General features: G+C 59.8%; 10 protein-coding genes across 10 annotated transcripts; all 10 read left to right on the top strand.

Annotated features, from left to right (window-relative positions):
• Positions 1-74: 74 nt before the first annotated feature.
• LPMP_240810 (mitochondrial RNA binding protein 1) lies at positions 75-2510 on the top strand (the record flags this gene model as incomplete). The annotated part of the gene is made up of 1 exon (XM_010701119.1): positions 75-2510. The coding sequence occupies one exon, from the start codon at positions 75-77 to the stop codon at positions 2508-2510; it is 2436 nt and encodes an 811-aa protein (XP_010699421.1).
• Positions 2511-3955: 1445 nt separating this feature from the next.
• On the top strand, positions 3956-4669 carry LPMP_240820 (dynein arm light chain, putative; the record flags this gene model as incomplete). The annotated part of the gene is made up of 1 exon (XM_010701120.1): positions 3956-4669. The coding sequence occupies one exon, from the start codon at positions 3956-3958 to the stop codon at positions 4667-4669; it is 714 nt and encodes a 237-aa protein (XP_010699422.1).
• Positions 4670-5845: 1176 nt separating this feature from the next.
• LPMP_240830 (triosephosphate isomerase) lies at positions 5846-6601 on the top strand (the record flags this gene model as incomplete). Its single annotated transcript, XM_010701121.1, has 1 exon — positions 5846-6601. One exon carries the CDS (start codon positions 5846-5848, stop codon positions 6599-6601), a length of 756 nt encoding a protein of 251 aa, XP_010699423.1.
• Positions 6602-7942: 1341 nt separating this feature from the next.
• LPMP_240840 (hypothetical protein) lies at positions 7943-8968 on the top strand (the record flags this gene model as incomplete). Its single annotated transcript, XM_010701122.1, has 1 exon — positions 7943-8968. One exon carries the CDS (start codon positions 7943-7945, stop codon positions 8966-8968), a length of 1026 nt encoding a protein of 341 aa, XP_010699424.1.
• Positions 8969-9658: 690 nt separating this feature from the next.
• On the top strand, positions 9659-10339 carry LPMP_240850 (hypothetical protein; the record flags this gene model as incomplete). The annotated part of the gene is made up of 1 exon (XM_010701123.1): positions 9659-10339. The coding sequence occupies one exon, from the start codon at positions 9659-9661 to the stop codon at positions 10337-10339; it is 681 nt and encodes a 226-aa protein (XP_010699425.1).
• Positions 10340-11625: 1286 nt separating this feature from the next.
• LPMP_240860 (putative transmembrane protein) lies at positions 11626-11979 on the top strand (the record flags this gene model as incomplete). The annotated part of the gene is made up of 1 exon (XM_010701124.1): positions 11626-11979. The coding sequence occupies one exon, from the start codon at positions 11626-11628 to the stop codon at positions 11977-11979; it is 354 nt and encodes a 117-aa protein (XP_010699426.1).
• Positions 11980-13957: 1978 nt separating this feature from the next.
• On the top strand, positions 13958-16888 carry LPMP_240870 (DNA polymerase theta (polymerase domain only), putative; the record flags this gene model as incomplete). The annotated part of the gene is made up of 1 exon (XM_010701125.1): positions 13958-16888. One exon carries the CDS (start codon positions 13958-13960, stop codon positions 16886-16888), a length of 2931 nt encoding a protein of 976 aa, XP_010699427.1.
• Positions 16889-17746: 858 nt separating this feature from the next.
• On the top strand, positions 17747-21301 carry LPMP_240880 (hypothetical protein; the record flags this gene model as incomplete). The annotated part of the gene is made up of 1 exon (XM_010701126.1): positions 17747-21301. One exon carries the CDS (start codon positions 17747-17749, stop codon positions 21299-21301), a length of 3555 nt encoding a protein of 1184 aa, XP_010699428.1.
• Positions 21302-22302: 1001 nt separating this feature from the next.
• On the top strand, positions 22303-24711 carry LPMP_240890 (DNA replication licensing factor MCM5, putative; the record flags this gene model as incomplete). The annotated part of the gene is made up of 1 exon (XM_010701127.1): positions 22303-24711. One exon carries the CDS (start codon positions 22303-22305, stop codon positions 24709-24711), a length of 2409 nt encoding a protein of 802 aa, XP_010699429.1.
• A 487-nt stretch (positions 24712-25198) lies between these two features.
• Positions 25199-26575, top strand: LPMP_240900 (hypothetical protein; the record flags this gene model as incomplete). The annotated part of the gene is made up of 1 exon (XM_010701128.1): positions 25199-26575. The coding sequence occupies one exon, from the start codon at positions 25199-25201 to the stop codon at positions 26573-26575; it is 1377 nt and encodes a 458-aa protein (XP_010699430.1).
• Between the last annotated feature and the right edge of the window lie 592 nt (positions 26576-27167).

Below are 27167 nucleotides of genomic sequence, written 5' to 3' on the forward strand. Positions count from 1 at the left end.
CCCCCACCCTCTCCCCATTCGCAAACGCCCAGAGTAAAGGTGTTTAGCTCACTCACTAGAAGAGCAGTCACATAATGATGCGCCACACGGTAGTGCAGTACCACCGCACAGGCAAGTCGCGTGCCTTCATTATGCGCGACCCGTCGCTGAAGATGATGCGGGCCGGAAGCGGCTTCCAGCAGCTGAAGCGCATGGGCATGCCGTCCCAGAGAACCCTTGGCTACCGCCAGGTGGACAACTTCTATGCCAACAACCAGTACCAGCACGCGTGGCCGCTGCTCACCCACGACGATCTTGGCAACAGTGACCAGTCAAATCAGACCAAAAATATCCTCTACTCCATGTACATGCCGAAGCGTAACAAGGGTACGGCGCCATGGTTTCGCGGTGCCGACACGTACTCGGTCAAGTACTGCGAGCAGGGCCGCTACGAGTACCAGCGCTACCTCATGATCAACCGCTTCCCCAGCGAGTACAAGAAGCACTTCCTACGCTTCTTAGGCAACATCCGCGGCGCCAAGTCGAGAGACGCCGTCCCGCAAGAGGCACTGCACTGGCTGCTGCGGATGATCGTCGACAATTTCAACCCGCAGCACGTGCATTACATTGCCGCCATGCGGACGCTTCAGGATGCAGGCGAACTGGACATGGCTCGAGACGTGTGGAAAATCATGGAGCGCCAGCAGACCTGGCCCGACACGGCCACAATCTGCGCCTACCTGGACGTCTGCGTCGAAGCAGGCGAAAAGATATGGGCCGTGGAGGCATGGAATCGCTACTGCACAGAGTTGCGCTTTCTGCAGGAAGGCGAAGTTGACCCGAAGCCCATCACCCGCACCCCGTTCTCCCTCACTCGCGAAGAACTGCTGTACCTACCCAAGTGGAAGAAGCACTTTGACCACGACCCAAACCTGGATGTGCCGGACCTGAACCGGTTCAACCGCACGCGCGAGGTCTACCTGCGCATGGCCAAGGTAATGCTGGCCAGCAACGACGTGGATATGTTCGAGCACTTCTTTAGCAAGCTTGAGGCCGCCATGCTGAACACCCCAACGCCGGTGCCGGAGCCGCCCAACCCGCATCTGGTACGCCGCCCACGCTGGTCCCCTTACGAGCACCAAAAGTCCCTCCACTACTCGCCCTGGCGCATGGCCAACAACGGCCGCGCCATGGCCCTCGGCCCCTCGCGGACGACGGAGGATGAAATGCAGAGTCGTTTCTTCAGCAACTCGCAGTTCCTGGTTCACGCGATAAAGGAATTCGTGGCGGTGGTGCTGCAGCGGCACATGGCCATGTTTCCGGAGGCAGTGGACGCACAGACGGCTGCCCCAGCCTTCTTTGAGCCGACTGCCACAGCGCAAGAGACGCTGGCGTTCTGCGACGGACTGCTGCAACGGATGATGGAGCGCCTCAAGAGCAAGCTTGGTAGCCTCGCTACGTCCCCTCTGCTGACCACGCTGCTGTGCGTCCGGCGTATCGTCGGCAAGCAGTCTGGCCGCGCGCTGCATGAGTATGCAAATCAGTTCCTCACCAAGAAGGCGACACTCAACGCAGACGGCCTGTGCGAGTCACTGACAGCGCCAAACTACTTCCAGATCCTCGCAGCCTACGCAGACGAGAGCGCCCACAATTACAACGCCAAGACACGGCAATACACGTATGCACCGGGCTTCCGACCGACCGAGACGATGAAAGGACTGTGTGCCACGCTGAAGGAAATTTCGGCGAACCAGCACGTGGCCTGGTCGGCGGAGATGCACTTGCAGGTGGTGCGGACCTTGGTAGGCTGCGGCACCATGAAGGCGAACACGTACTTTGTCGAGAACGTACTACGGCAGTTCAAGTGGGACAGCCGCTTCCTCGAGGCCCTATACGCGGAGTACCGCCGCCAAGACAGCGTTGACCTGTGGGCTGAGCTCACAAAGCGAGCCCTCGTGTGGACAGCACGGTACAATGTAATCGCATCAGAAGGGCTGAAGCGGTTGATCGAGGACGACTACGACATCATTCACGTCCAGACGCGCTCCTTCCGCGAGCTCGTTGTGTTTCAGTTTCGCGACGTGGAGGAGAAGCGGCACGCCCACAACGTTGTGAACGAGTTGCCGAACCCGTGGATCGACTACGTCACTCACGCGTTGCCTTTCCCGGACCGCGATGCCGGCTACCCCGACGAGTACGGCGATATTGGTCAGTGGCGTGCGCCAGGCGGCCCGGGGTCACCGGTGAAGGGCCCGGGCTACTACGCACCGCCGATGGAGGGCGAGCACCTGCGCGGCTACACAGCCGAGTGGCGTGACTTGAAGAACCCGATGAAGCCGCCCGCCTTCCCAGAGCCGTGGGAGCGCAAGTACAAGCAGTACGCCCGCGGCCAGCATCCCTCGTACGACATGGTGTACGCTGGTCCGATGCCTGAGATCTTTCCTGGTCGGCGCGACTTCCGTAAACCAACTCGCTGGGACTTCCACGACGTGGAGAAGCAGGGCAAGCAGAAGATCAGCGGACCCTACTAAGAAGCCACAGAAGGGGAAACCTCGCACACCCTCCGCAGCGTTGGTGGAAGGTTACACGGGTGGTGGTAGGGAAGTGTACTTCTCTACCTCTTCTCGTGTGTGTGCGGTGGCATTGTCTGGTTCGCACTATTTCCTTGTTGTTCACCTTCTGCAAAGCGATCTCCCTTGATGAGCAGGTGATCACGCGAGTTGCTTCGGATCAACTCACATCGCGGATGAGAAATCGTGGTGGCGTGAGGAAAGGTCTTGCGCACCTCTCTGTGTATGCGTGCATGACTGCTGCTGGTGACGAGGCAAAGCGTAGTCGCCATAACGGTGGTGGGGGTGATGCGTGTGACCCCATGAATGGCTGGTAGTGTGCACGCGCCGTGTTCTCTCTCCTGTTGTTGCTCTTTTAGGCCTCTGCGAAAGGGTGAACTGCAGATCGAAAGGGGGGAAGCGCGTTTTCTCCGCTGGTGCTTGCCGGCACCTATATTGCACTTCACAGCCTTGCTGGGTCGCCGCACGTGCATGTGCCGCTCGCTGCCCTTCTCCCCTCCCCTCCCCTCCCTTCCCCTCTCTCTCTCTGCGTAGCTGTTGCGGTGAGGAGTATCCGCTCTCCGTTTCCACACCATCTTCTCGTGTGGGATGAGCGGCCTGCAGGCGGTGGCGCAGAGACAGCAGTGAAGGTACTGGGACCCGAGTGGAAGAGAGAGAAGCGGCAGCAAGAGGAAGTTGCTGAAAGGTGAGGTACCGTGCACATCATTACACTCTTAAGTAGAAGGAAAAAGCGCAGGTACACACACACACACACTTACACATGCGCGCACCCACACCGGCGCCCATACAGCGTAAGCAAAGATGCACGGCTCGACCAGCGCGCTCTTATGTGGAATGCTAATGGAGGCGGCGCACACTAAGGTAAGACAAAGCGCGCGTGTACCGCTGGAGGCACTGATGCACGAGAGGAAGAAAGAAGAGACAGTAAAGAGGTGCCATGACGGTCGAGAGACCTGCCTTGTGTGGGTGTACGTGTGTAGACCCCCTCTTTCTGCTCTTCTAATGCGCCTTTTGCAGCCGCGTGATGTGATGCAGTCTTCGCCATTGTCTGCGCCTCACGTCCCTCGCGATATGCTGCTTTGCTTGACTGACCCCCCCCAGCCCTCCCATTCGCACTCCTCATCATTGTTGTTTACCCCGCGCTTCTCTCTCTTTGTGTCCGTTACCGCCCGCTGACTCTCACTCTCTCCTCCCTTGTGGGTCTGGGCGTCTGCGTGTGTGATTGGCAATGCGTGGCCGGCTGAGAACGAACGAGGAGCGCAGTGTGAGATCGATCCGACAACACCACGCGCTTTTTTGCTTCTGCGCCTCCCCCCCCCTCCTCCTCCTCCCACACAGTCACACACTCACACACATCGCGTGTACACACAGGCATACACATAAACTTCAGGCACACTGGTAGAGGCATGTCTGCTACCGTCCCGTCGTCGCTCGTGAAGTATGAAACGCCGGTTCTGCTCTCCGAGGCACTGCACAAGAAGTCCCTCGCCTCGAAGCGGCCTGTGGCGAATAATGGCAAGCCGCAGCCGCAGTCCGAAGACGTCCTCTTCAGCATTCTCCCTCCTCGCGAGTTCGAGAAGGACGGACAACGGTGGGTGCAGTACCCCTCTAGTACCCCCGCCACCCGGCTAGATGTGATCCGGCTACAGGAGCAGCTGGACACGTTGCTAGCGGAACGCCAGGCCCGTGAGACGGGTGTGTGTCCAATCCGTGAGGAGCTCTACGGTCAGGTGTTCGATGAGCTCATTCGGCAAGTCACAATCAGCTGCGCTGAGAGGGGACTACTGCTCCTGCGCGTGCGGGATGAAATTCGCATGACGCTGGATGCCTACCGCTCTCTCTACGAGAGTAGCATTGCCTTCGGCATGCGCAAGGCGCTGCACGCGGAGCAGGCGCACGTCGAGCTGGAGGCGCGGGTACGGGCACTGGAGCGGGAGAAGGCGGACCTGCAGCGGCAGGTGGAGGAGTTGGTCGAGGAGTGCGCACAAATCGAGCAGGACGAGGCGCAGAGGCGCCAGGATGAGCAGAAGAAGCACGACGAAGAGGTAGCCTTCTTCCGCCGCACGTACGAGACGCTGACGGCGAACTTGCAGACCGTCGTGAATCCGACCAAGGCATGAGGTACACGCATTTCTTCGTATATGGGTGGATACGGCACGTGGTGGAGAGCGCAGAAAAGAGAGCGTGGGGGGAGGAGGGGGGTGAACGTTACACATGCGGTGCGCCTCCCCTTCCCCCCCCCCCTCCTCCTCTTCCTCTTCCTTCTCCTCCTTCGCCGCACACACACACGCACACGTACACGCACATGCACACACCCCACCACCTTAAAACCACCGTGCCCTCAGCCCCATCCACGTGCCGCCGTCAGTTCGGCCTGCTCTTTCTCTGTCCACACCTCTTTTCTCTCATCTCATGATTGCTGTTGCCTTGCCCATGCGTCATTTTCGTTTTACTTTCTCTCTCATGTATAGCGCGACATGTCACAGCCACCCACACCCACAGACACGTGCGAAGACGCAGACGTACGCGCATGCTGGTGATGGGACCATCCGAGCGTCCACCCTGTGCCTGTCATCTGTGTGTGTGTGTGTGCGACACGTAGTTTTGCTTGTGTGTCTCTGTAGCCTCTCGATGCGCTTGGGCCCGACGCACACACGCACACCCAAAGCGTCACTATGCAAGCTTGATATGCACCCGCGGCGTAGATTCGAAAACTTACTGCTAGAGACGCGAACAACATGGGGGAAAGCGGCGGTAAGAGAAAGTGGCGGCCCTGTTCTGCGCACAGAAAGGACGGCTGCGGCAAGAGGCGTAGACGCCACGCTGTCCGACGCCGCCATTGCTGCTGCGCCTCGCTTCTCCAGACGGCTGTGAGCGGCGCGTTGGGTAATGGCTTTGTGGGTCCCTTCGCTTCTCGCCACCAACCATCTCCGCCACAACGACTGGGCAGCGGCCTGATCCCCTGCCCGCACGCGCTTACACCCACGCGCGCATACATACCGGTGCATTTCGCGCGTGCAAGAACGAGAAGTCTCCTCCTCACGAATCCAACTCCTTCACCTCCTCCCTCCCTTTTCTGTCTCGCTTTCCACATGTCACCACCCAATCTCTCTCGCCTCCCCCCGCCCCAAAAGAACGTCCGGGCGCGTCTAGGATTATTTGCTTCCGTCTCGCCACCGCATCACCCAGGCTCCTCTCTGTGCTCTCTCGATATACCCTCTCCCCACGTTCGGTGCTTAGGTCGTTTACGCGTACACAACCAAGCCGCTCCACAGTCTCCTTTCAGCCAACGAAAAATGTCTGACAAGCCGCAGCCGATCGCCGCCGCCAACTGGAAGTGCAACGGGACCACCGCCTCCATCGAGAAGCTGGTGCAGGTGCTCAACGAGCACCACATCAGCCATGACGTGCAGTGCGTTGTGGCGCCATCCTTTGTGCATATCCCGCTGGTTCAGGCCAAGCTCTGCAACCCCAAGTACGTCATCAGCGCTGAGAACGCGATCGCCAAGAGCGGCGCCTTCACAGGTGAGGTGTCTATGCCGATATTGAAGGACCTGGGCGTCAACTGGGTCATTCTTGGCCACTCGGAACGCCGCACCTACTACGGTGAGACGGACGAGGTCGTAGCACAGAAAGTTTCGGATGCCTACCTGCAGGGCTTCATGGTGATTGCTTGCATCGGGGAGACGCTGCAGCAGCGTGAAGCGAACCTGACAGCGAAGGTGGTACTGGGTCAGATGGCGGCGATCGCCGCGAAGCTGCCGAAGAAAGCGTGGGGCCAAATCGTGCTGGCCTACGAGCCCGTGTGGGCCATTGGCACCGGCAAGGTCGCCACACCCGAGCAGGCACAGGAGGTCCACGCGCTTCTGCGCAAGTGGGTAAGCGAGAAGATTGGCGCCGACGTCGCCGCGAAACTCCGCATCTTGTACGGCGGCTCCGTCAGCGCCAGCAATGCCAAGACGCTCTACATGAAGCACGATATTAACGGTTTTCTGGTCGGTGGCGCGTCCCTCAAGCCGGAGTTCCGCGAAATTATCGATGCCACCCAGTGAGCCTGGGTGGATGATGCGAGAAGAAATTAGAGACCGATGCACTGCGACTGCCTGGGGGTGACGGAAGAGATGTAAGCAGAGTGAAGCGCATGAAGGGAAGAATGGGACAGGCGGTCCATAGTGCATCTCCCATTGCCCAATGCCCATGCGTGCTGGGCTAGCTCTCTCTCTCTCTTCTGTACGCGTACCGATTTCCTCCCTTGGCCCTCTCTGTGAATTTCACTCCCCACCCCACCCCACCCCAATCGCCGACCCTCCCGTATTCCTATCTCATGTACCTCCAGGTGTCTTTTGCTTTGCACTACGCTGATCAGCAGCCAGGGGTAAGAGCGGCGGTGGTGCGTGGTCGCCCTACACCAAAGAAGAAAAGCGGAGGTGTGAATAATCGACAGGGCGACGGCATTTGGGGACTCAAGCAGAGACACCATTACGCATACCCTAGTACAGGGCGCAGTGCATCAAGCGATAAGTGGCGAGCTTCCGTGAATACGTTCGTGCGTTCCTGGCAGTTTCTGCCCGTGGGCTTGTGTGTGCGTGTGTGTGTGTATGTGTAGCTCTAGCCGACACGCCTATCTGCCCCCGCCCTCTCCTTTCCTCTTACCTTCAAACGCATCTTCTTCTTCGCTTCTCTTTATTATCCCTAGGAAGTACGTGCGAGCGCAGTGTGGCACGCCCCTCCCCTCCTCTCACCCCCCCCACCTCTCGCACAGTGCACGCCGTGTATGTGGACGGATAAATGGAATCGATGCCGATGTAAGGCGAGTGTGAGTGGGGAGGAAGTCAAAACAAATACAAGCGCAGATACCTGAAGGACGTCCCCTCAGCGGCAGTAGATAGCCAATCCTTCTTCCGTCTTTCTCCCTCGGTCTCTCTCTCTCCGCACCACCTCCTCCCTCGCTGCTTTGCCGCGGAAGGACGCCAGTGTGCAGACACATGCATGAGAGGTAAATAACAGGGAGAGGGTGAAGGAAAAGGGAGACACAGATCGCCAGCAGCTCTGACTGAATTGCGCTCTACTACTTATCCCCCCCCGCCCGTCAGCAGTTGGGCCTCCGCGGGGTTTGTGTGTGCGTGTGTGGGTGTGTGTCCATAGGCTGATGCGAAGAGAATTATACGAAAGAAGCACAGCAAATGGCTGGTCACCTGGATGGCAGCGCTATCCGCAGCAGCATCGCTCCGCACCGGTGCGTTCCTCTTCTTCTCCTTCTTGCTTCTTTCTCTCCCTCCTCTCACAGAACTTCCAGCGAGCGTACTGGTAACGCTCCTACAGAACACTTCGAGGCACACCTGCACATCATCAGCGTCGGAACTCTTCTATTTTCAACAGGGACCCGCTCAGGCATGCGCACTGTACGGACTCGCCTTGTTTCCAGCACGGCGGCGTCACTTCACCGCTCTCACTGCAGATCACGGGCGTACTACTTCGGCGCGGCCGGAGCAGCTGTGTGGCACCGGTGCCGCCGCTTGGCGGGTGTGACCACGACAACGACGCACATCGCTTCTGCCGCCGTCTCGGCCTCGCCCTCTTCGCTCTCGACAGCTCGGCGCACATACTACTGGCCGTACCCGGAGAACCTGGTGCCGGAAGGAGCGACTACATCGCCGTTCCAGTCCAGCCCGGTGCCGAGTGTGCGAGAGCGCATTATCCGAGAGTACGCGCTCGGTCCGCTTTTCGGAAGCCGCACTCCGTGCTGCATGCTTGGGTTTGCCGATACCGCCAGAGATGTGGTGGGGCGCAAAGGCGACGTGCGGCAGTGGGTTGCCCGGGCTCTGGGAAAGGTGGAGGTGGACGTGGAGCTTGGCGCCCTTGTGCAGACCAAGGAAATGTTGCTTCATCGCAGCGGAACCGATGAGTCACCGCGGCTCGCCGACGGAGCTGGAAGTCGGCCTGATGCAGAGCTGCGTCGTGTGACACGATACGCTCGCCTTCCTGTCCAGGCACGCACGCTGCTAGAGGTGTACCTGCCCGGAGAAGAGCAAGATGAAATGGACGCTGCGGAGGACGTAGACGCAATCATTCTCGCTCATGGCTACTTTCTACAGCAGCAGTTCTACCGGTACATGACGGCATCACCGTCCTCTGCGCCAGGGTATATCGGACAGAGCGGCATCGAGGGCAGCACGTGCGAAGAGGCTGTCAGCAAGATGCAGCCGCATAGTCGGGAGTACAGCAAAGGAGATGACGAAGCTGATGTGAAGTTGTGCGTGACCGCCCTACACGATACGTGCGGCGTCATCTACTGCGAGGTCCCAGTGCTGGATGAAAGTGACTTTGTCTTTGACAAGCTGCATGGCAAGGAGGTGGGCTGCGAGACAGCGGAGCGGGTGATGAACCGCTGGACTCGGCGTGGTACACAGCAGCAGTAGCAGCAGCAATACTCGCTATAGGCACCGCACGCGGTGGTTCGCGTGCATACTTGTATCTAACCGCGCGCGTGTATGAGTGTGGGTGTGTCTTCTCGTATCATGTACTCGCTATCCCCCCCACCCACGCATACACACACGGAGAGAGAGAGAAAGAAACACACAGGTTGTCTAAGGGGCGGTGCAACGCACATAAGAGTGAGGAGTACCAACGGGAGTATTGAAGCGACACATACACCTCTCTCTCTTTCTAGCTCACTCGATGTGTGTGCGGGCGTGTGTCTGAGTTGGAGTGCGCGTACTGCAGCGCTTTTCCTTCATCCCCCACTCCTCATCCTTCTCCACTGGAGGCAAAGGAGGGAGCTACGATGGGTGGCAGATGTGAAAACAGCTGATCCGCAGTCGTAAAGCAGCAGGAACTCTCTGAAGGCAAAGGAAAGACGCCAGTTGAGAGCACATGTAGCGAAGCGCCTCCTCTTGTCGCTGCACTCACGCGCACACAGCTGCAGCGCGGGGTGGTGGTCCTCTGCGTCTCTCTCCACTGACCCTTCTCATCGCTCTCATGTCTCCCATCCTTCTTGCTCATGGCAGAAGGTGCGCCGTTCTCCTCCCGCTGCTCCTCTCATGCGCCTGCCACCATCTCACTTCCCTTCATAAACTCTTCACGTACATTGAATGCCCTCCTCACCTCGAATGCCTCGTGCGGCGTGTCCGTGCGTCTTCATGGCGCTCGCGATAGTGGTCCTCCTCGTCGGTGGCTACAGCACTGGCGCGCATGCATTTCGGTTCAGCGTAGTACCAGGTAAGGTGAAGTGCTTCACGAGCGAGCAGCCCGAGGGTGGTCGCTACGAGCTGCGGTACCGCATGATGCGCAGCCTCACACCCTTTGTCTCCGTGGCCGTCACGTCGCGTGGCGGCCGTGTGCTGATGGAGCACGAGTTCGCCAAACCAGACGCAAAAGAGATCGTCGTGGTGAACGCAAATAGTCTCATCTCTGTTTGCTTTCACACGTCAGAGAAGGCGTCGAAAGCGGCGGTCTCGACAAGCGTGACGCTCGACATTGTCGATGCCGAAGATGCGGAGCTGACGCGCGTCAAGAAGCAGAGCTACAGCACGAGCAGCCCCATCACGCTCGGTGCCGGCAAGGGTAGCGGCGCTATACAGCAGATGCAGTACATCTACGAGACCTTCGCCTCCATGCGCATGGCTCTCGTTTCCCTCACCCGCGCCGACGAGGACATCCGCTACTCGCTCATGGAGGCAGAGCGCTTCTCGTGGCTGTTTGTCTATATCTTCGTAGGCATCGGTGCCCTTATCACACTTGGCTCCTTCGTCCGCCTGCGCATCTTCATGAAGAAGAGGAAGATGCTGTGAGGAAGAGTCCTACGGCCCAAAGCAGAGATGATGCACTGCGGCCACCGACGATGATGCTCGCACCTCAGTTTTGTTTTGATTCGTTGTTAGGGTCATTTGGTGGCATCGTCGATCCGACGAGGGCGCACGCGTTATGCCAGCTGCACCGAGCTTTGGTCGTGTTGCACACCGTTGCTGCCCTGCGCATCGGCAAGCAAGCAAGAAAAGTTGGGGGTGCTCGCATGCGAATGGGTTGACGTCTTGTCCTCAGTGAATCTTTCTTTTCGGTTCAGCTCCTCATCCTGACTGGGTTACTTCTCTCTCTCTCTCTCTTTCCGTGCATACTCTCGTGCGTTGACAGTAAACCGACGCCGTTTCAGCAACGGCACTGTGTGGGTGTGTCTGTCTGTCTGTCTGTCTGTCTGTTGTGGCACTCCGCAGTCGCTTGTCTTCGCAAGTGTTGCTTCTCCGACGCACATCACCCTCCTTACGCCCCTTTGTATTCTTTCTGACGTGTATAGGGGGGAGGGGAGGGGCCCTATTGTAGATATACCCGGGAGGTATGCGCATAAGGATGGGCGCGTTGCGTTGCCCCAGGAACTGCCAGCATCGTCATCGCCATTCCCTTCCTCGCCACCGCCTACCCTACTCTCCACCTCAGAAGAGGCCTCTCTCTCTCTCCCTCTCTCTTATGGCCTTCCTAGGCACACTCGCACACACACACACACAAGCACGGACGTGTTCACGTCGTGCGGGCGTATCGGTGTATGCGGCCACCATGGTGTGATGTTGCTCATGGATATAAAGGGGAAAGCACGAGTTCACTGCTGCCCTCCCCCCTAGAGACCCCCTTCGCTGCTGGCGACGTTGCCTTCATGGAAGAGGGGAATTCGCCCTTTCTCTGCCCCATCCTGTAAAATGTGCCGATTGAGGCTTTCCTGCACCTTTTAGTTGCAACCTCTCCCATCCTTCCTTCCTCGCCCGCCCTGCCGGCACCTGCTTTCCCGGCTGACCTCTTGCTTGTCCATCGGTCTGTGTGTGTGGGGGGGTGTAGGGGTGTGGGCTCAGACACTGCCACATCTAAACCGGTAGCGCAGAGATACAAGCTTCCTCTTTTCGATTCTACGTCAACGCTAGCATAAAGAACGTGGACGCTCACCTCCGTTGACCTGAGCATCTCCTTCGTTTCACACACACACACACGCCGCCTTCCCCACGCACACACGGCATACTCCCCTCCTCTCCCCTCCCCCCTCCCCCCTCTCCCATTGCCTTCATCGCTGCACCCTCCCTACCATAAGAAAAACATGAACGGGTGGTTGGTGGTACTGGCCTTGGTGGGATGCCTTAGTACTCTCTATTTCGCCATCGGCATCGGCGTACGCTACCACAGTGGCCTACACCACTGCCCTGAGGTTCTACCTAACTACCGCTTCTGGTGTAACATCCTCAACTTCTTCCTGCGTGCGGCGACGTGTGGGCACTGTCATGTTTCCTTTGACCACAATAACCGTTCGAGCGGCATCTTTGTGCTGCCGAGTCGCCCCGGGGTCTCGGTGTCCTCGCGCAGGGTGCAGTTCGAGTTATTATCCAGCGATGCCGATGATGACTACGACATCAATCGCGTCATGCAGCCAGCGGAAGTGGTCGTAAAGTACTGAATGCGTACCAACGCACACACTTTATTCGTTGTGGTGTGACGGGAAAGAAACGAGCCAGAGTGGCATGGCTAGTCAGAGGATTGGGTTTCGGCCACCATCCGGTGGAATATGAGGAGAGGGGGCCCTCTTCCTCCCCTTCCGTCTCGCCTTGATAGTTTAAGGAGTGCCCTCCCAGAACCTTCCATCATTACCCAAACACTCAATCTACCATGTTCCGCATCGCCTCCCTCCCCTACTGTGCCGACGCCTCGTCTAGTGCTCTCTGCTTCTTTGGATTTGAGCACCGAGACACCGATGCATACACCCACTCCCCCCCTTGGCATGTTCTCTGCTTCCTCTCCTCCAGTAGTTGCCGTCCAGTTTGCTTCTCCCACGTTGATGGGATGTGCTTTTTCCATTGTTTGCTGTCGCCCCTCCCCCCTCCCCCCCTCTCTCATCTCATCTCTTATTTCCTCGGTGCTACGCCCTGTCCCAATCATTGACTCCCTGTGGGTCCCCCTTCCCAGTGCTCAATGCGCACCGAAGTACCTGTGAAAGCGAGTGAGCGCCCTGCGTGTAGTGGTGGCTCTGTGTGTCACACTCCGCACGTGTAGGGGGGAAAGCACAGTCTTGTACTTCACCTCGGCTCCCCCTCTCAATCTCATGCTCTGCCTCGCTGACTCTGACACACACACACACACACACACATACAGACGTATACACAAACTGTTGCTTCTCGCTACATGCGCTTTCTCTCCCTCCCTCCCTCCAACAGGTCATCTGCATGGATCACCATGAACAAGCGACGCGCACTCGCGCACACACGTGCCAAAATATGCATCCGGGAGGACTCAAGGTGAAGCGGGCAGCAAAAGAAATGAACTCCTCTCCCATCAGCACTCGAGATGGGGGGCGGGTGTGATGAGAGTCCCGTACCTGTGTGTGCGCGCGCTGATGCGCAGCGACTCCTGCTGCATGGTGCGATACGCTCAAGCAAACGCACACAGTGAGCTGTCTTGCTCTGTACCAGCTTGCACGCGGGATTGACTGTACGCACCCCTGCCGTGTGTTTACTTTCCTCTCGCCTTGAGTGCCCGCTTCATGCCTTTCTGAATGTTTGTAACGCGTCACCTCTCTCTCTCTCTTGGCCTTACCCCACACAAGCGGTTACGAGTTTCTCTTCAGCTGCGCCACCACCACGGCGGAAGCGAAGTGCTGAAGCTTCATAAAGCTCGTCGGCGCGCGAAATAGTCCCTTCCCCTCAACTACACGCGGCTGAATGTGTGAGCGTCTGGGTGTCAGCCGCGCCTGTTGAGTGCCGTCTTGTGTAGACGACTCGTGCACTGTCATCGCCATTGCCACCGTTGACATTCCCTACCGCTGCATACACCCACCCACACACACACACACACACACATACACACACACCACGCAGTCGTCACGAACCCTTCGACTTATGCTTCTACGTATAGACCCTCTTACTTCTTTTCTCTCTTCAATGCCATCCAAAGCCACGCCATCCTCACCGCCAGCAGAGGCACAATCACAAGGCCGCTACACGCGGCAGGAATCAGCGCTGCTGTTCTGGTTGGAAGCCGCGTGCACTGCGCCGGTGTCACGCGCCCCAATTGTTGCCGAGCGCTTCTCCGCATCCTCCAGCTCCACGTCCATCGCTGAGGCAACCCCCGCAGTCACAACCAAGAGAGGACCTTCAGAAAAGCAGCTGGAGCCGCAGTCACAGCACGGAGATGCATCGACAACGGACACCGCCTCCCCGAGAGCGTCGGCGGTCGCGCCAGCGGCCGCCTCGACTTGTCGTGCGCAGGCCATGGTAGCAGCACCGCCCCCATCTCCCGGCGAGATACGAGGGAGTAGTGATGCGAGCGGCTCCACGGAGGCAGCAAATACGCCTCACACCCCCGGCACCGAACATCCAATCCAGCAGCCTAACCTCGCCTGGGGCACGGGTCCGCGCCGTCGTCTCGTGGTGGTCGACGCAATGCCCCTCTTCGGTACCCTTCTTGCTGGCCGTCTCGGTCCAGTCGCGGTGGATGTGCAACTGCAAGGGCACACACGCCTCCTGCAGCATCCACAGCTATTCGAGGCGGTGCTGCAGGCGTACGAGCGGCAAAGCGCCGGCGAGCTACGGGAGGCTCTGAGAAGTGTTCAGCCATTCTTTCTCCTGTGCAACACTGGAGGGGCTGCAGACATGTGCATGGATCATTCGGAGGCGTTGGGAGGTGGCGTGGATGGCGACGGCCACCCGCAACCGGCGCTCGGCGCTGAGGTGCTGTATACGATGCACCCTGCTAACGGCTACCCCGTTTTGCCCCTCCTCGCCCAGCTGCTGCGAGCGCCGCAGGTCACGAAGCTCCTCCTTCACAGCCGCCTGCTCTACCGCCTTCTCTTTCTGTTTCTGGGGACGGACCGAGTGGAACTGAGCAGCGTCGTCGACCTGCCCACCTGGACAGCACTGGGGCAGCAGTCACGGCCCTCTCTCGCCTTGCTCTTCCATCTTCCTATGGAGAGTGTCAATCGCTTGTCGGACATCGCGGCGGTGCTTCCATCAGAAGCACAGCAGCTGCTCAACGAGGAGACGGAGTCGATTGCACAGCAGCAGCCACAAGAACAGCAGTTACCTAATCAGACTCGGTCTATGAGGCTCGAAGACAACTCCGAGCTAGACAGCCTAGGGGAGGCGTCAACGGACGACACCAATGGTGCCGGCGACAGAAATGACGGCGGAGAGGATGAGCACGACGAAGGAGGCAGCACACGAGCGGTAGCGGCAGACGGGGCGGCGGAGGACGAAGTGGTAGACGCAATCGAGCTTCTTCATCGCATCCAACCGTTGGCCGAGCAGCCTCTCAATAGCAACTGCAGCAGGGTCAGCGGTGCCGCCGGTACCGACTCCGCTTCAGCTGCCCGAACAGCCGGTAGGAAACGTCGTTCCTTGCGCTCTCACAAGCAGTATCGTCGACATCGATATGACAGTGACATGCCTCTCTCTTCTCTCGCGGACGCGTCGACACTCGCCGACATCTACCATGGCCTAAAGGTGATGACGCTGTTCTTCACCCACGTGTTGTCGAGGCTTCTTGACATAGTGAACCCTGGGATGACAGGCGTGGCTGCACCTCGTGTTGGAATCGGCGCTTTGCCACTGACGACCTCGCGCTGCGGTTCCAATGTTATAGGGTCACCCGCCTCGGCAGTGCGGTACCGCATTTCCCCATCTGAGCTGTGCGCACTGCGCACCTACGCGGATTTCCTCTGCGAGCTCATGACGTATCATGGTGTCTTCGTAAACGATACGGTGACACACAAGATGCTGACCCTCCTGGATGTGCAAATGGCCACAATCGAAGACTTGGGACTTCGCGTCGCAGCAGCTTTGCTGGCCACCACGGACCCTGTTGCGCCTTCGACTACCCCAGAGGAGGCTGAGTGTAGTAAGTGGAACGTAGGAACGGTTCATCGGTGCTTGGCTCGACTTACCGCCGCTTCAACGATGTTCGAGATACCGCGAGCGCTGAATGCTCACTATCTGCGTCTCCTGGCTGCGCAGGCGAAGCACAGCAACTATGTGCGGGCAGCACAGTTTCGCCTGGGATGTCAGCTCGTATGTGCGTGGATGGCGTACCTAGATCGGGTCACTGCCAAAAAACGACTGCATGATATGTTCAGCAAGGTCTCAGATAGGTTGCACCTGCGCGTGCTGGAGAAGCCGCGAGACGCAGCAGTGGAGGACGACGTTGCAGCGCCGGATGCGCCTATGCCACAGGTGTCTGAGGTGTGCTACTCGATACACCCAGACTGGGCGCTGCACAACACGTCGACAGGCCGTATCTTCTCAGCGCTGCCCAACGTGCAAAACTTGCCGAAGCAGCCACCCCGCACGGCGTTCCCGATCCACGCACTCTCCGCCACGCAAGACCGCAGCAGCAACGGCGGCGGCGACGAATCCCTGCGCCCCTACGGCTACGTCGACTCGCCAACGGAGGAAGATGTCGATCGCTGGTTGTCGCTCGCGGAGGCCGGCGTGATTGACCAGGCGTCGTCGGCACAGTTTCTTCTCTTTCCTGAACACCCACAGTGGACGCTGAGGCACCTCTACTGCGCCCCCCCGGGTTGTGTGCTCGTCTCATTCGACTTCAACCAGCTGGAGCTACGCCTGCTTGCCCATCTGAGCGGCGACTCTGCTCTCCAGGAGCACCTGTCTTCCAACGTGGATGTTTTGGCGCTCGTGACAGCCAGCGTTCTGCGCCTGCCATCCATCGACCACGTACGCCCAGAGCAGCGGCAAGCTGTAAAGGTGATTGTGTATGGGCTCCTGTACGGCATGGGGCCAGAGTTGATGGATGTGCGTATACGGAAGATCAACGAGGAGTTTGCAACAGCGGAGCAGCAGCAGCAGCACGACCAAGAGGGAGCGGCCTCCTCCTCCGACCCGGAGTCGGCCTCTGCGCGTGACCTTCTTAGGCGCTTCTACCACGCCTACCCGCGCGTCGAGAGCTATCTTCGCGAGACTCGACAAGAGGCGCAGAACTCCTTGGTGGTGGAGACGCTGTCTGGCCGCAAGACCCTCCTCGCCGAAACGGACGCGAACCGGCGGAAGCAGCGCGCCATTGCGCAGGCCGTACAAGGCGGCGCGGCCGACGTGCTACACAGTGCCATGCGAGCCGTCCATCAGCAGCGCCACAGCTTTCTTCCTTACCTCCCTGCTGCACCTTTGGCACTGGTGATGAGCATTCACGACGAGCTCGTCTATGCCACCCCCCGGGTGGCTATCGACGAGGTGGTGCGGGGAGTGCAGCGCATCCTGGAGGACCAAGCACGAGTCCTGCGGCTGGCTGTGCCTCTACCAGTGTCTGTTCGGGTCGGCCACTCCTTCGGCGAACTGACAGAGTTCCACTCCGCACGGGGCTGATGCGTATGGAGTCTGTGAAGGGAGAAAGGAGGGGAAAGAGGAGGTCCCGCATCGCACTAGCTTTGCAGTTGCACTTGCGCCGGTCAGAACCAAAGGGATTCTCTGCAGACTCACTGCTCGCCTCCTCCTTCACCCCCCCCCTCTCACACTTCATCCCCACACTTCCCCCCTAGCACACATCGGTCTTTCACGATGATACTGCTAACTTGAGTTTGTCTCTGACTGTGTGTGTGTGTGTGTCGATGGCACAGTGTGCTTGCCACGTGCTACTTGCTCGCTGTCGTCTCCTCTCCGTTCATCTCACTAGACCTCACTTCTCTGCCTTCGCTTAGCTCTCTCTACTCCACCCGTCTTCAGGTAAGCCGCATGCCCAAGGATGCTCCTCTCCACATGCATGCTTGTGTTTTCTCTGCGTGTGAGTACTCGTGTTCCTGGGTGTCTACGGGGTATGGGGGGGATGTCTGTCATTGCTGTTGAAGTGGGACGGGCGGACGGATCGCGTAGCCCCCGCTCCTCCTTCCTTCTCCCCAACGCTCCCTTGATAGGACCTACTGTATCTCACTACACTTCGCCTCTCCATCATTGTCATCTCCTTGAATGATGTCCTCTGGTTGGTCGCAGTGCATATGTGCGTGCGGGTGCGCCGCGCTGTGCCATGTCCTTTTCTGCCTCGTCTCCTCCCTCCCTCTCCCTCTGTGTCTACCACCTGTACACGCAGACGCACATGCTCCTCTCACCCACCCCCTCCCCTTCGCTTCATTACGCTCCCTCCCACCTCAACCTTACACCCGCATGCGCAATGCATCGATGTAGACGCTGTCCGTCCTTTGCTTTGACCCTTTCCTTCTCTTTTACTGCATGTTTGGCTTTGGCAGCTTTGGCGGTGTCACCAGCAGTGGTGCACCTCCCCCGATCGGTGCACCTGGCAGAGGTGGCGGTGTGCTGGGCATGCCCTCCAGCGCTGTTTTCCCTAACCCTGGTGAACCGGCGCTGATGAGCGTGTTCAGTAACAGCAGAAGCAACGCCAGCGTACTTCACGGCAGCTTTAACAGTCAGTCCGGAGGCTTTTCCAGCTTTAGTGGAGGCAGCCAGGTGGTACCGCCGCCTGTGCTTGACGGTGCCGTCTCTATCAAGGTCAATGATGCCAGCAACATCACCAGCTACGGCGGTGACGCCAACATGAGCGGCCCGCAACGCGGGGTGCTGCCCGGGAGCAGGTCAGCTTTGCCGCTCTCAGCCATCCCTGTCTTTGGCACCGGCGAACCATCGCCGCCCCATTCATCAGGCCCCTCTCCGATAATCACCACACCGACTGCCGTGACGGTGCCGCCGCCGGCGTCGTTTGCTGCGATGCCGTCATCTGCCATTCAAGTATCTGCACTGCCCGCATTTACGCCGGTGCCGCCACCACCGCCGACCCCCGCGTCAAGTGGCAAGGGCATCTTGGATGGCAGCGGCAGCAGTGTGCGAAACTCTGTGAGTGGGTCGTTCACCACTCCATGGGGAGGCCAAGAAAGCAAGAGCGCCAACAGGGAGGATAACAACGCCAAGGGCGGTGGTGATAGTCGCCCAGTTTTGCCCGAGCCTCGCTCTTCAGACCAGAGTAGCCAAGAGTCACGGGCATGGCGGGGCACCACCTCCGCCCTGTACCCCGCACACGTGCTGCCAAAACAGTTCGTGGGTTGTGGCAGTGACCCGCAACCCTCATCAACGTTCCCTGGAGCCGCGACTGTGGTGCGCAGCAGCGACAATAACAAGAGAGACCAGAGTGCAAGCGTGTCCGCCACTGCCGCCCCGGTCCTGTCGTCTGCAGCTACACAGAGCAGGCCAGGTGCCAGCGATGCAGGAGGGTCCATCCTCAGCTCAGCCTTTGGGGCTCTTAGTACCACCAGCCAAAGCGGCAACGCTCCCAGTAGCCCTCAGCCACCCCCACCGTCCTCGTCTGTCTTTGGCGCATCCATGCCGAGGCTCAACGCGTCCGCGACGTCCCTATTCAGCGCCCTCGCGACTTCAAAGGCACCTGAGGCAGCGCCGTCGACTACTGCCGTGAAGGGCACCTTGTTTAAGAGCAGCGCTACCGCGGCGGCGGTGGAGCCTGCTTCGCTCCCCTCAGTCACAGTGCCACCATCCAGTGCATTTGGCGTTTCCGTGTTCCGTAAGGCTTCCGCTGTAGCGCTAGCCGCACCGCCACCCGCTGTCACGCCAGCTGCGCTTCCCCCTCCGGTGGCAGCGAAGATTGCTACTACCAGCACAAACAGGAGCAGTAGCGTCTTTGGTGAGTTGAACAGCAGCTTCGGTGCACCACCGCCTGCTAGCTCGTTAGGGCAGCGAGCCGCGCAGCACGGCGGTAGTCACGCGCCTGCGAGCCTCCATGCAAGTTCGTTTGCCCCCTCTCCGCTCTTGACCGGTCCGGTGTTTACACCGGCGACCACGACATCCGCCTTCGGAGCTGCAGCCTCTAGATCAGGTCCTGGGGTCGGTGGTGGACCAGGCACCGGCAGCTCAGTGTTTACTGCAGTCGCCGCCACTCCCGCGCGCGCGTCTGCGCCTTCCTTTCTTGTTTCCCCTTCCCCTGGAAAAACGCCGCCATCACTGGAGCAGTCCAAGGCGCTGGGTAGCGGTGCAGATCGTGGTAAAGCGGAAGCTGTCGCTGGTCGACGCCGAGGCCGCTCCGCACCCCGTAGAAATGCTGCTGAAGATGACAGCAGCGGTCCTGTTCGCCCCCTCCCGGGTAGCCTCACGGCTACCGCTTCGCCACCGGTGCAAGGCTCTCGCTCTGCGATACCGCCACTGCCCCATGGCCAATACCAGTCGCCGCCATCACCACCGCACAAGCAGAGGCCGCCAGCTGCCCTGTCGCGACTGGACAAGCTCTCCATCCCGCCACTGCCTGCGGATGAAAAGAAGTTGTCCATCGCCGCCCGTCTGTGCAAGTCGTTCCTCATACAACTGGCCTCCTCGAGAGTCCTGGGAGGTCACGGCGGCGGTGGCGCGTCCGGTGGCGGGGAAGCGGACGTCGCCAGGGCACTCGAGCAGGCCTTTTTTGGCGTTGTCGGCAGCGAGGGCGTTCACGGCAACTTCGGCATGACCGCCGGCGAGATGCTCGCCCTCTGGTACGGGCAGGTACGGCCGATGCTCTCTGGCCGCGATACCCACGGCTCCGACGACGGCGGCTCTGCCTTCCCGGGTGAGATGTGGATCGCGCTCTTCGCCCTCGGCACGTACCTCAACACCATCTTGTCCACGCTGCAGTCCGGCAAGACGGGCAGTCGTGCGGCGTCGTCCTCGGCATCCGCTTCCATGACGGACTTGGCAGCCTACAAGGCGGGCCTGCGAGCCCATCCTACCGAGGCGCTCACCGACGCCTGCCACTACGCCAACGAACTCAGCGAACTGCTGCAGGCGCTTTTCCAGCGCGGAGACGAGGCCGATGCCCCGCCGTACAGCGTCATTCCGGTGGTGCTGCGGCGAGTGCGCAGCGTTTTTGAGGAGGCCACCGCGCGCGGCGTTGCCACGGTGCAGTCGAACCTCAACACAGTCACGTCGAAGTTGTTCTCCGTCCTCAACAGGCGCGTGAAGACATCGGCAGTGCAGCCCCTCGGCACGCCTGGCGAGGCGCCGCGCTGGCTGCTGACGTACGACTCCAAGGAAAAGGAAAACCTCCTGCACAGCTTTGCCTACCTCATCATGGAGATGATCGCCGCCGATGCTCCGATGAACGACGACGTAGAGCTCTTTATCTCAGCGTTTCATGAGTGCTTCCCATCAGCGCTGGCGGAGCGGTGCATGCTCTACTACCGGCACGCCTGCGCACTCCTCCGTCAGCCGCTTTGTATGTCTCTTGTCGAGGAGGCCGCTGCGCTGTTGGTAAAGGCGACCGTCGTATACCCGCCCAACGCCCCACTCCACAACATGCGTGTGTTGCTGGTGAAGTTGCTAACAACGGAACTGGCTCTGGGACGACTGCCACCGGACGAGGATTGGCTCGCCCTGGACGTCCCGCAGCTCATCGACGTTGTAAACGCGCTCAAGACGGCCCGCCTGGACCTACTCGACGCGGCGCTGGCGACGCACGGGCCCTTTTTTGTAGGGGCCGGCGTGCACAACGTCCTCTGCCTGGCGCGTCAGCGGCTCGCACTGCTGATGGTCGTGAAATTCTACCTGACGCATGGGTGCGAGAGTCGCCTGTGCGTGTCGGAGATGGTTCGGTACCACCGCCTCCCCTACTCGACGGTGGATGCAGGGGTCGCGTGGCTGCTGCCGCTGCTGGTAGAGAAGCAGATGAACGGCGTGCTAGACCATGACTACCTGATCCTGAGCGCCAAGGCCCCGTTCGACGCCTACCAGCGCGAGGCTCTCGCCGACGCCGCCGCCACCGCACGACACCCGCCACGGAGTGCGGAAGATGTATGATGACACGCGCCAAGTATACTTTGTGTCGGTCTTAGCAGTGCTTAAAGTTTTGGGGGTCTAAAAAGGCGAAGAGAGTGAAGCAGCGGCAGACGTGACTCCGTGTGCCTGTGTCGGTGCGGGTGGGCAGAAAACTACTCGCGCCTGCCTCTCTCTCTCTATCGGGACTGCTTCAGTGGTTGGTGGCCCACCTCCCCCTTTTCGCGCTCTCTCTGCAAGGGACAGACGGGGAACAGTCATTGGCGGAGACATGGCAATCACGCGGAGACTGCAGCTGCGTCATGCTGGCGCACACACCTGTGTGCGCGCCTTCTAAACAGTTGACTGTGTTATGGTGAAAGACGCGTCCTGAGGAGTGGAGAGTGTATGATGAGGACGGTTGACGAACGAGAAGGAGAGAGGGAGAGTGGCAGACGGGGAAGCCCTGCAGTGTCGCCTGGTTTCACCGTAATGACACCGCAGTCCCAACAGCCACAGCTTTAGAGGCCCCTTGTCGCCGTCCCTGACATGGTACCGTAGTGCAAGTGCCCCCTTCTTCTGCTCGTTCGCTCTTCTCCGCACCCCTAGACGTTACTGCTGCATGTCTATCATCCCCCTCGTCGTGGCCCTCGCCCTAGTGAGGTTGCACAGCCGCATAGGCGTGCTGGGGCAAGCATAGGTGTGCTACTGTTCACCCCTTCTTCCCTCCCTCCTCTCCTCACCACAAAATCCACCAACCTCCGTGATTCAAATCCACACACACACACACACACACACGCATGCACATGCACACGTGCGCATGTGGGTGTACAAGGACCTGCCAATACTCAGGAAGGAGCGGAGACGTCGAAGAGTTGCACAGAGACCACAGACGTGTCAGTGGCACCATACACACCCATAGAGAGAGAGCGAAAAAGGCGAAAGAGAAAGGCAGTTGGCGCATACACACACACACGTACGTCTGACCGCGTTTCCACACACACACACACCGCACCCTTTGAAAAGGCACCAACAAAGCGATCACAATGCAGTCGGATCTTGGCACGGTCCACGTCACAAACTTCCACGGCAGCGACGCGCTGCCCGGTGACGGCTACAATGGCCGTGGCAGTGTAGACGGCAACAGCGAGGTGGGCGCTGACATCCGCCTCCTCACCAAGGAGTTTGTCACGCGGTTTCGCCTGCATCATGAGTTTCTCTACATGGACATGCTGCGGAGCAACTTGTCAGCTGGGCTGCACTACGTGGAGCTTCAAATGTCGCACTTGCAGCAGTTCAGCGGCGTACTCTTTGGGGCCGTGCAGCACAACCCCACCCGTGCACTGCCCCTGATGGAGCACGCAATGTGGGAGCTGGCGCAGGAGCGCAAGTTGTTCCCTGCCTACAGTCGCGAGACGACGATTCAGGTCCAGCTCTTCTGGGGCGTCCCCCCCATGTCGCTGCGCAACCTCGCCCAGGCCGCCGTGGCGCAGCTTGTTTGCGTGAGCGGCATTGTCGTCAAGTCCAGCTCCACACATGCTCGCTGTGTCCGGGCGGCTATCCAGTGCACGAGCTGTCGCAGCAAAGCCTACATCAACGGCGGGCGGTCGATTGATCTGCCACCGCAGTGCATGGAGAACAGCGGCCGCGGTGGGGCTGGTGGTGGCGGCCTTGGCAGTGGTGGAGGTACGTCCTCCGCCAAGTGCCGACCGAACCCCTATGTGCTTCTACCCATGGAGAGCGAGTACGAAGACCAGCAGATCATCAAACTGCAGGAACTGCACGAGGACGTGCCGACCGGTGAACTGCCGCGACACCTGACGGTGGTTGTGGACCGCTACTTAGTTGACCGCATCAGCCCCGGTTCCCGGGTTCAGATCGTCGGCGTCGTCTCAGTCCAGGAGAAGCGTGGTGGCTTTGACAACGCACGCGGCGGTGGCCGTGGTCGCACGGCGGTAGGCTTGCGTGCGCAGTACTTGCGCTGTGTCGGTCTCATGTTCCGCACTACGCAGGATGTCTGCTGTGCGGTGGTGAGCGTGAACCAGAACTTCTCCTCCCGTGTGCGATCACGCACAACCATGACGTGGCAACCAGAGGAGGAGGCGTCCTTCAAGGCCTTCGCGAAGCAAGGTGGGGTGTTCCAGAGGCTCTCTGCCAGCATCGATCCTGCCATCTTCGGCTTGGAGGATCAGAAGAAGGCGATTGTGTGCCTCCTGTTCGGCGGTACCCGCAAGCGCAGCGGCAGCAACTTCCTGCGGGGCGACATGAACGTTCTCTTCATTGGCGACCCGTCGACGGCCAAGTCACAGCTGCTGAAGTTCGTGGAGAAGGTGGCCCCGATTGGCATCTACACCTCTGGAAAAGGCAGCAGTGCCGCCGGCCTCACCGCATCTGTCATCTCGAACGGCAACGGCGACTTTGTGCTCGAGGCGGGGTCGATGGTGCTGGCCGACGGCGGCGTTGTGTGCATTGACGAGTTCGACAAGATGCGAGAGCAGGATCAGGTCGCCATTCACGAAGCAATGGAGCAGCAGACCATCTCTATTGCCAAGGCGAATCTCACAACAATGCTAAACAGCCGCACGTCGGTGCTGGCCGCTGCGAACCCGACTCTCGGCAGCTATGACCCTCTGCGGTCCAACGAGGACCAGATGGACTTCCAGAGCTCCATCCTGTCTCGCTTCGACCTCATCTTCAAGGTGATTGACCCCCGCAACCCCGAGACGGATCAGCGGCTGGCTCACCATGTCATCGGGCTGCATAAGAGCGCCAGCGGCAACGGTAGGCGATGCGGCGGTGGTCGCCCGGGTGCGTCCGCCTCAGCTGGTAGTGGGGCGAGTGCCTCTGCGGCGCAGAGTAGCCACGGCGAAGTGGTGGACCGCGGTTTCTTTACCAAGTACATCTCCTACGCCCGCTCCACCTGCCGTCCGGTCATTTCAGAGGAAGCGATGAAGGTGCTGCTCGACTTCTACGTTCAGGTGCGCCGAGACGCACATCAGCAAACCCTCCAGGCGATCAGCGGCAACGGTAGCGCAGCGGGCGGTGGTGGCGCGAGCAGCAGCAAGACACCCATCATCCAGATCACGGCCCGGCAGCTGGAGAGCCTCGTGCGCATTACGGAGTCGCTGGCCCGTATGCGGCTTGACGTGCTTGCCAGCCGCAGCGATGCCGAAGAGGCCATCAAGCTCTTCAAGATCGCCACCGTCGACGCCATCAAGAGCGGTGTGGCGGACCAAACCCTGACGGAGGCGCAGAGTGAACTTGTCCTGCGCGTGGAGGAGGCGGTGCGCCGCCGCGTCACACTCGGGGCCACGGTCGAGCACCACCGCCTCCTGTCGGAGCTTGCACGCATGGGCTTCGACGCGAAGCTCGTGGAGCGTGCCCTGTACGCGATGGTAAAGCGAGAGGAGTTGGAGTGGCGCAAGCAGCGCACTCTGCTGCACCGTGTGAGATGAGGAAAGCTTGAAAGTACTCGCAGTAGTGGAAGCGGTAGCACGCGTGTCTGGTGGCACCTGCATGGGTGTCTGTGTATTTTGTTTCTTCGCCTTTGCTCTTGTTTCTTCTCTTCATAGATTCAAGGCACCAAGCCTCACAGAGTACCCAAGCAAAATGACTGGAATCATCCTCTCCCCCTTCTGGCGGTCGCGGTCGTCGTCGTCATTGCTGGGCTCGCCGCCGCGGACCCTCCCCCCCCCCTCCCTCTCTCGTCCCTCTGCATTGCGCCCCCTACCGTCTGCGAACGGCCTCCGCGCTCCCCCACTCTCCACCTTGCCGCTCTTTTTTTCCCAAACTCCATCCTCTCGCGGTGGGCGAGTGCACATGTGCGTACTTTGCGCTGTTCGACGCTCAGAAAACGAGGACCTCAGGCAACGTGGGCGGGAGCCCTCATCAACAGCGTATGCGCCATCGCACAAGACCGCAGAGGACTCGAGGCCTGATTGTATGAGCAACAGCAACCCGATGGCCACGTGCGTCAAGGCCGAGCAACCCATGACGGGGTCCAGGCCTGACACAGAGACCCGTGCAACGACAACATGCGCTTCCCCAGTAGCCACCACGGAAGCCGCAGCACTGTCGTCGGCAACGGTGGACTTCAGTGCCATTCCGACGAGCAATGCACTTTTGAGTGCGCGACTGAAAAGAGAGCTGAAGTCTCTCTGGTGTGCGAATGACCCCGCCACCACGGCACTTCGAGACACCAGCGGAACGATAATGGCTCGCGGCACACCGCCCAAGTCCGCTGAGGTGGCCTCCGTTGTACCGCCCTTCAAGGTCGGTACGGTTGAAATATACCGCCGCTTTCCGGAGGCCTACGATCTGCTCATGGACCACCACAACTGCACTGCCGTGCGCCACACACTCCTGGAAGACGTGCTGGGCCGCATTGCTCGCACGGGTACTATAGCGCCAGGACCAGTGGATGCCGCTGCGGAGACTTCGGGTCAGCGCCGCACGCAGCCGTGGGTGCGCGTGGCGGACTTTGGGTGCGGCACGGGACGCATCGAGGGGATGGTAGCGCAGCACCCTGCCGTTCAGGTCATCTACGCGTACGACAGCGAGGTATCGATGCTGCGGCGCTGTCTGGCGAACACCGTCCGGAGTGCAGCTCAGTCCGGTCATTACGACACCGTGACTCTGCTACCCGTGGCCGCGCCGGCAGAGACGATAGGAGAAGGCAATACTCCCAGCGCCGCCTCTCACGCGCTGTCGTCACCATCTGTGTTGTGCGGCGCGGACCACAGCAAGGCGGAAACAAAGGCGCCATCAGCAGTGCTGCAACTGTGCCTCCGCCCTGTACCATTTCAGGCAATTCAGTCAAACTTTCTCACAGAAACGCAGCACCCCCGCTGCCCCCTGGTTGTCTGCGCGTGGTCTCTCTCCTACGTCATGCGAATGCAGTGGGGCGAGGACCGCTGGCACGCCGCTGTAGACTCCGTTGTGCAGTCACTGCTAAGTCTGCTTGATAACACGCGCTCGGATGCGGCGGTGGTCATACTAGAGACGCTGGGTAACGGCTCTGCGGTCCCGACGCGGCAGAGCACGTACACGCAGCGGCTGGAGGAGCGCTTTGGGTTCACACGGACGTGGGTACGCACGGACTACGAGTTCAAGAGCACAGCCGACGCAGAACGCATGGTGCGCTTTTTCTTTGGCGAAAAGATGCTGGCGCAGCTCACCTCAGACGATGTTCGTAGTGGAGCCGGAGAGAATGGCGTTACTGACGACACGGGCAGTGGTGGCGGCTGTCGCCTAATGGAGTGCACGGGCATTTGGACACACTGGAAGGCGAGAGAAGCGCCGGCGGGAGCCACTCAGTGAGTCAGTGGTGCGCTCTCGGGTCTGACACACACACACAACGCATCTCTCCCCTACCCCTGTATGACCACTCTCAAGTACCGCGTCTTGTGAGCGCACGCTAGCAGGGCCCTCACACTCGCAGCAGCCCCACCTCGGCACGCACTGCACCTCCCACCCTCCCTCTTCGGGGACTTCGCACAGCACAGCTACGCGGCTTTCTGGTTGTCTAGCGTTTGTGGAGCGTACGTGAGTGCCTCGCTCATATCCAAAGATGCCGAGTGTGAGAAGAGGAGGAGGGGGACATCAAGCATAGGTCTTGATGTGCCCCCCTCGGCAGAAGCGGAGACAAGGTTGACTGACCGAGCACGGCCTGTACTGGGCGTCTGAAGTGGAAAGACCATCACATGATTCTTCCGCTCTTCTTCATTACTCGTCTCTTTCTCCCTGCTTCTCTTGGTTGCTGCTTGCCGCCGTCGCGCTATGAGCTCAGGAGATCGCTTCACACACACACACACACATAGACGCGTATGCGCCGACCCGCGAAGGGCGTGCGTTACAAAGCAGCGCTGCATTAAAGTTGAGACGTGAGGCTGCCAAGACCCTCCTTCGCCTC

The sequence above is a fragment of the Leishmania panamensis genome (genome assembly GCF_000755165.1).
Source record: "Leishmania panamensis strain MHOM/PA/94/PSC-1 chromosome 24 sequence".
Taxonomy (NCBI): Eukaryota; Euglenozoa; class Kinetoplastea; order Trypanosomatida; family Trypanosomatidae; genus Leishmania; species Leishmania panamensis.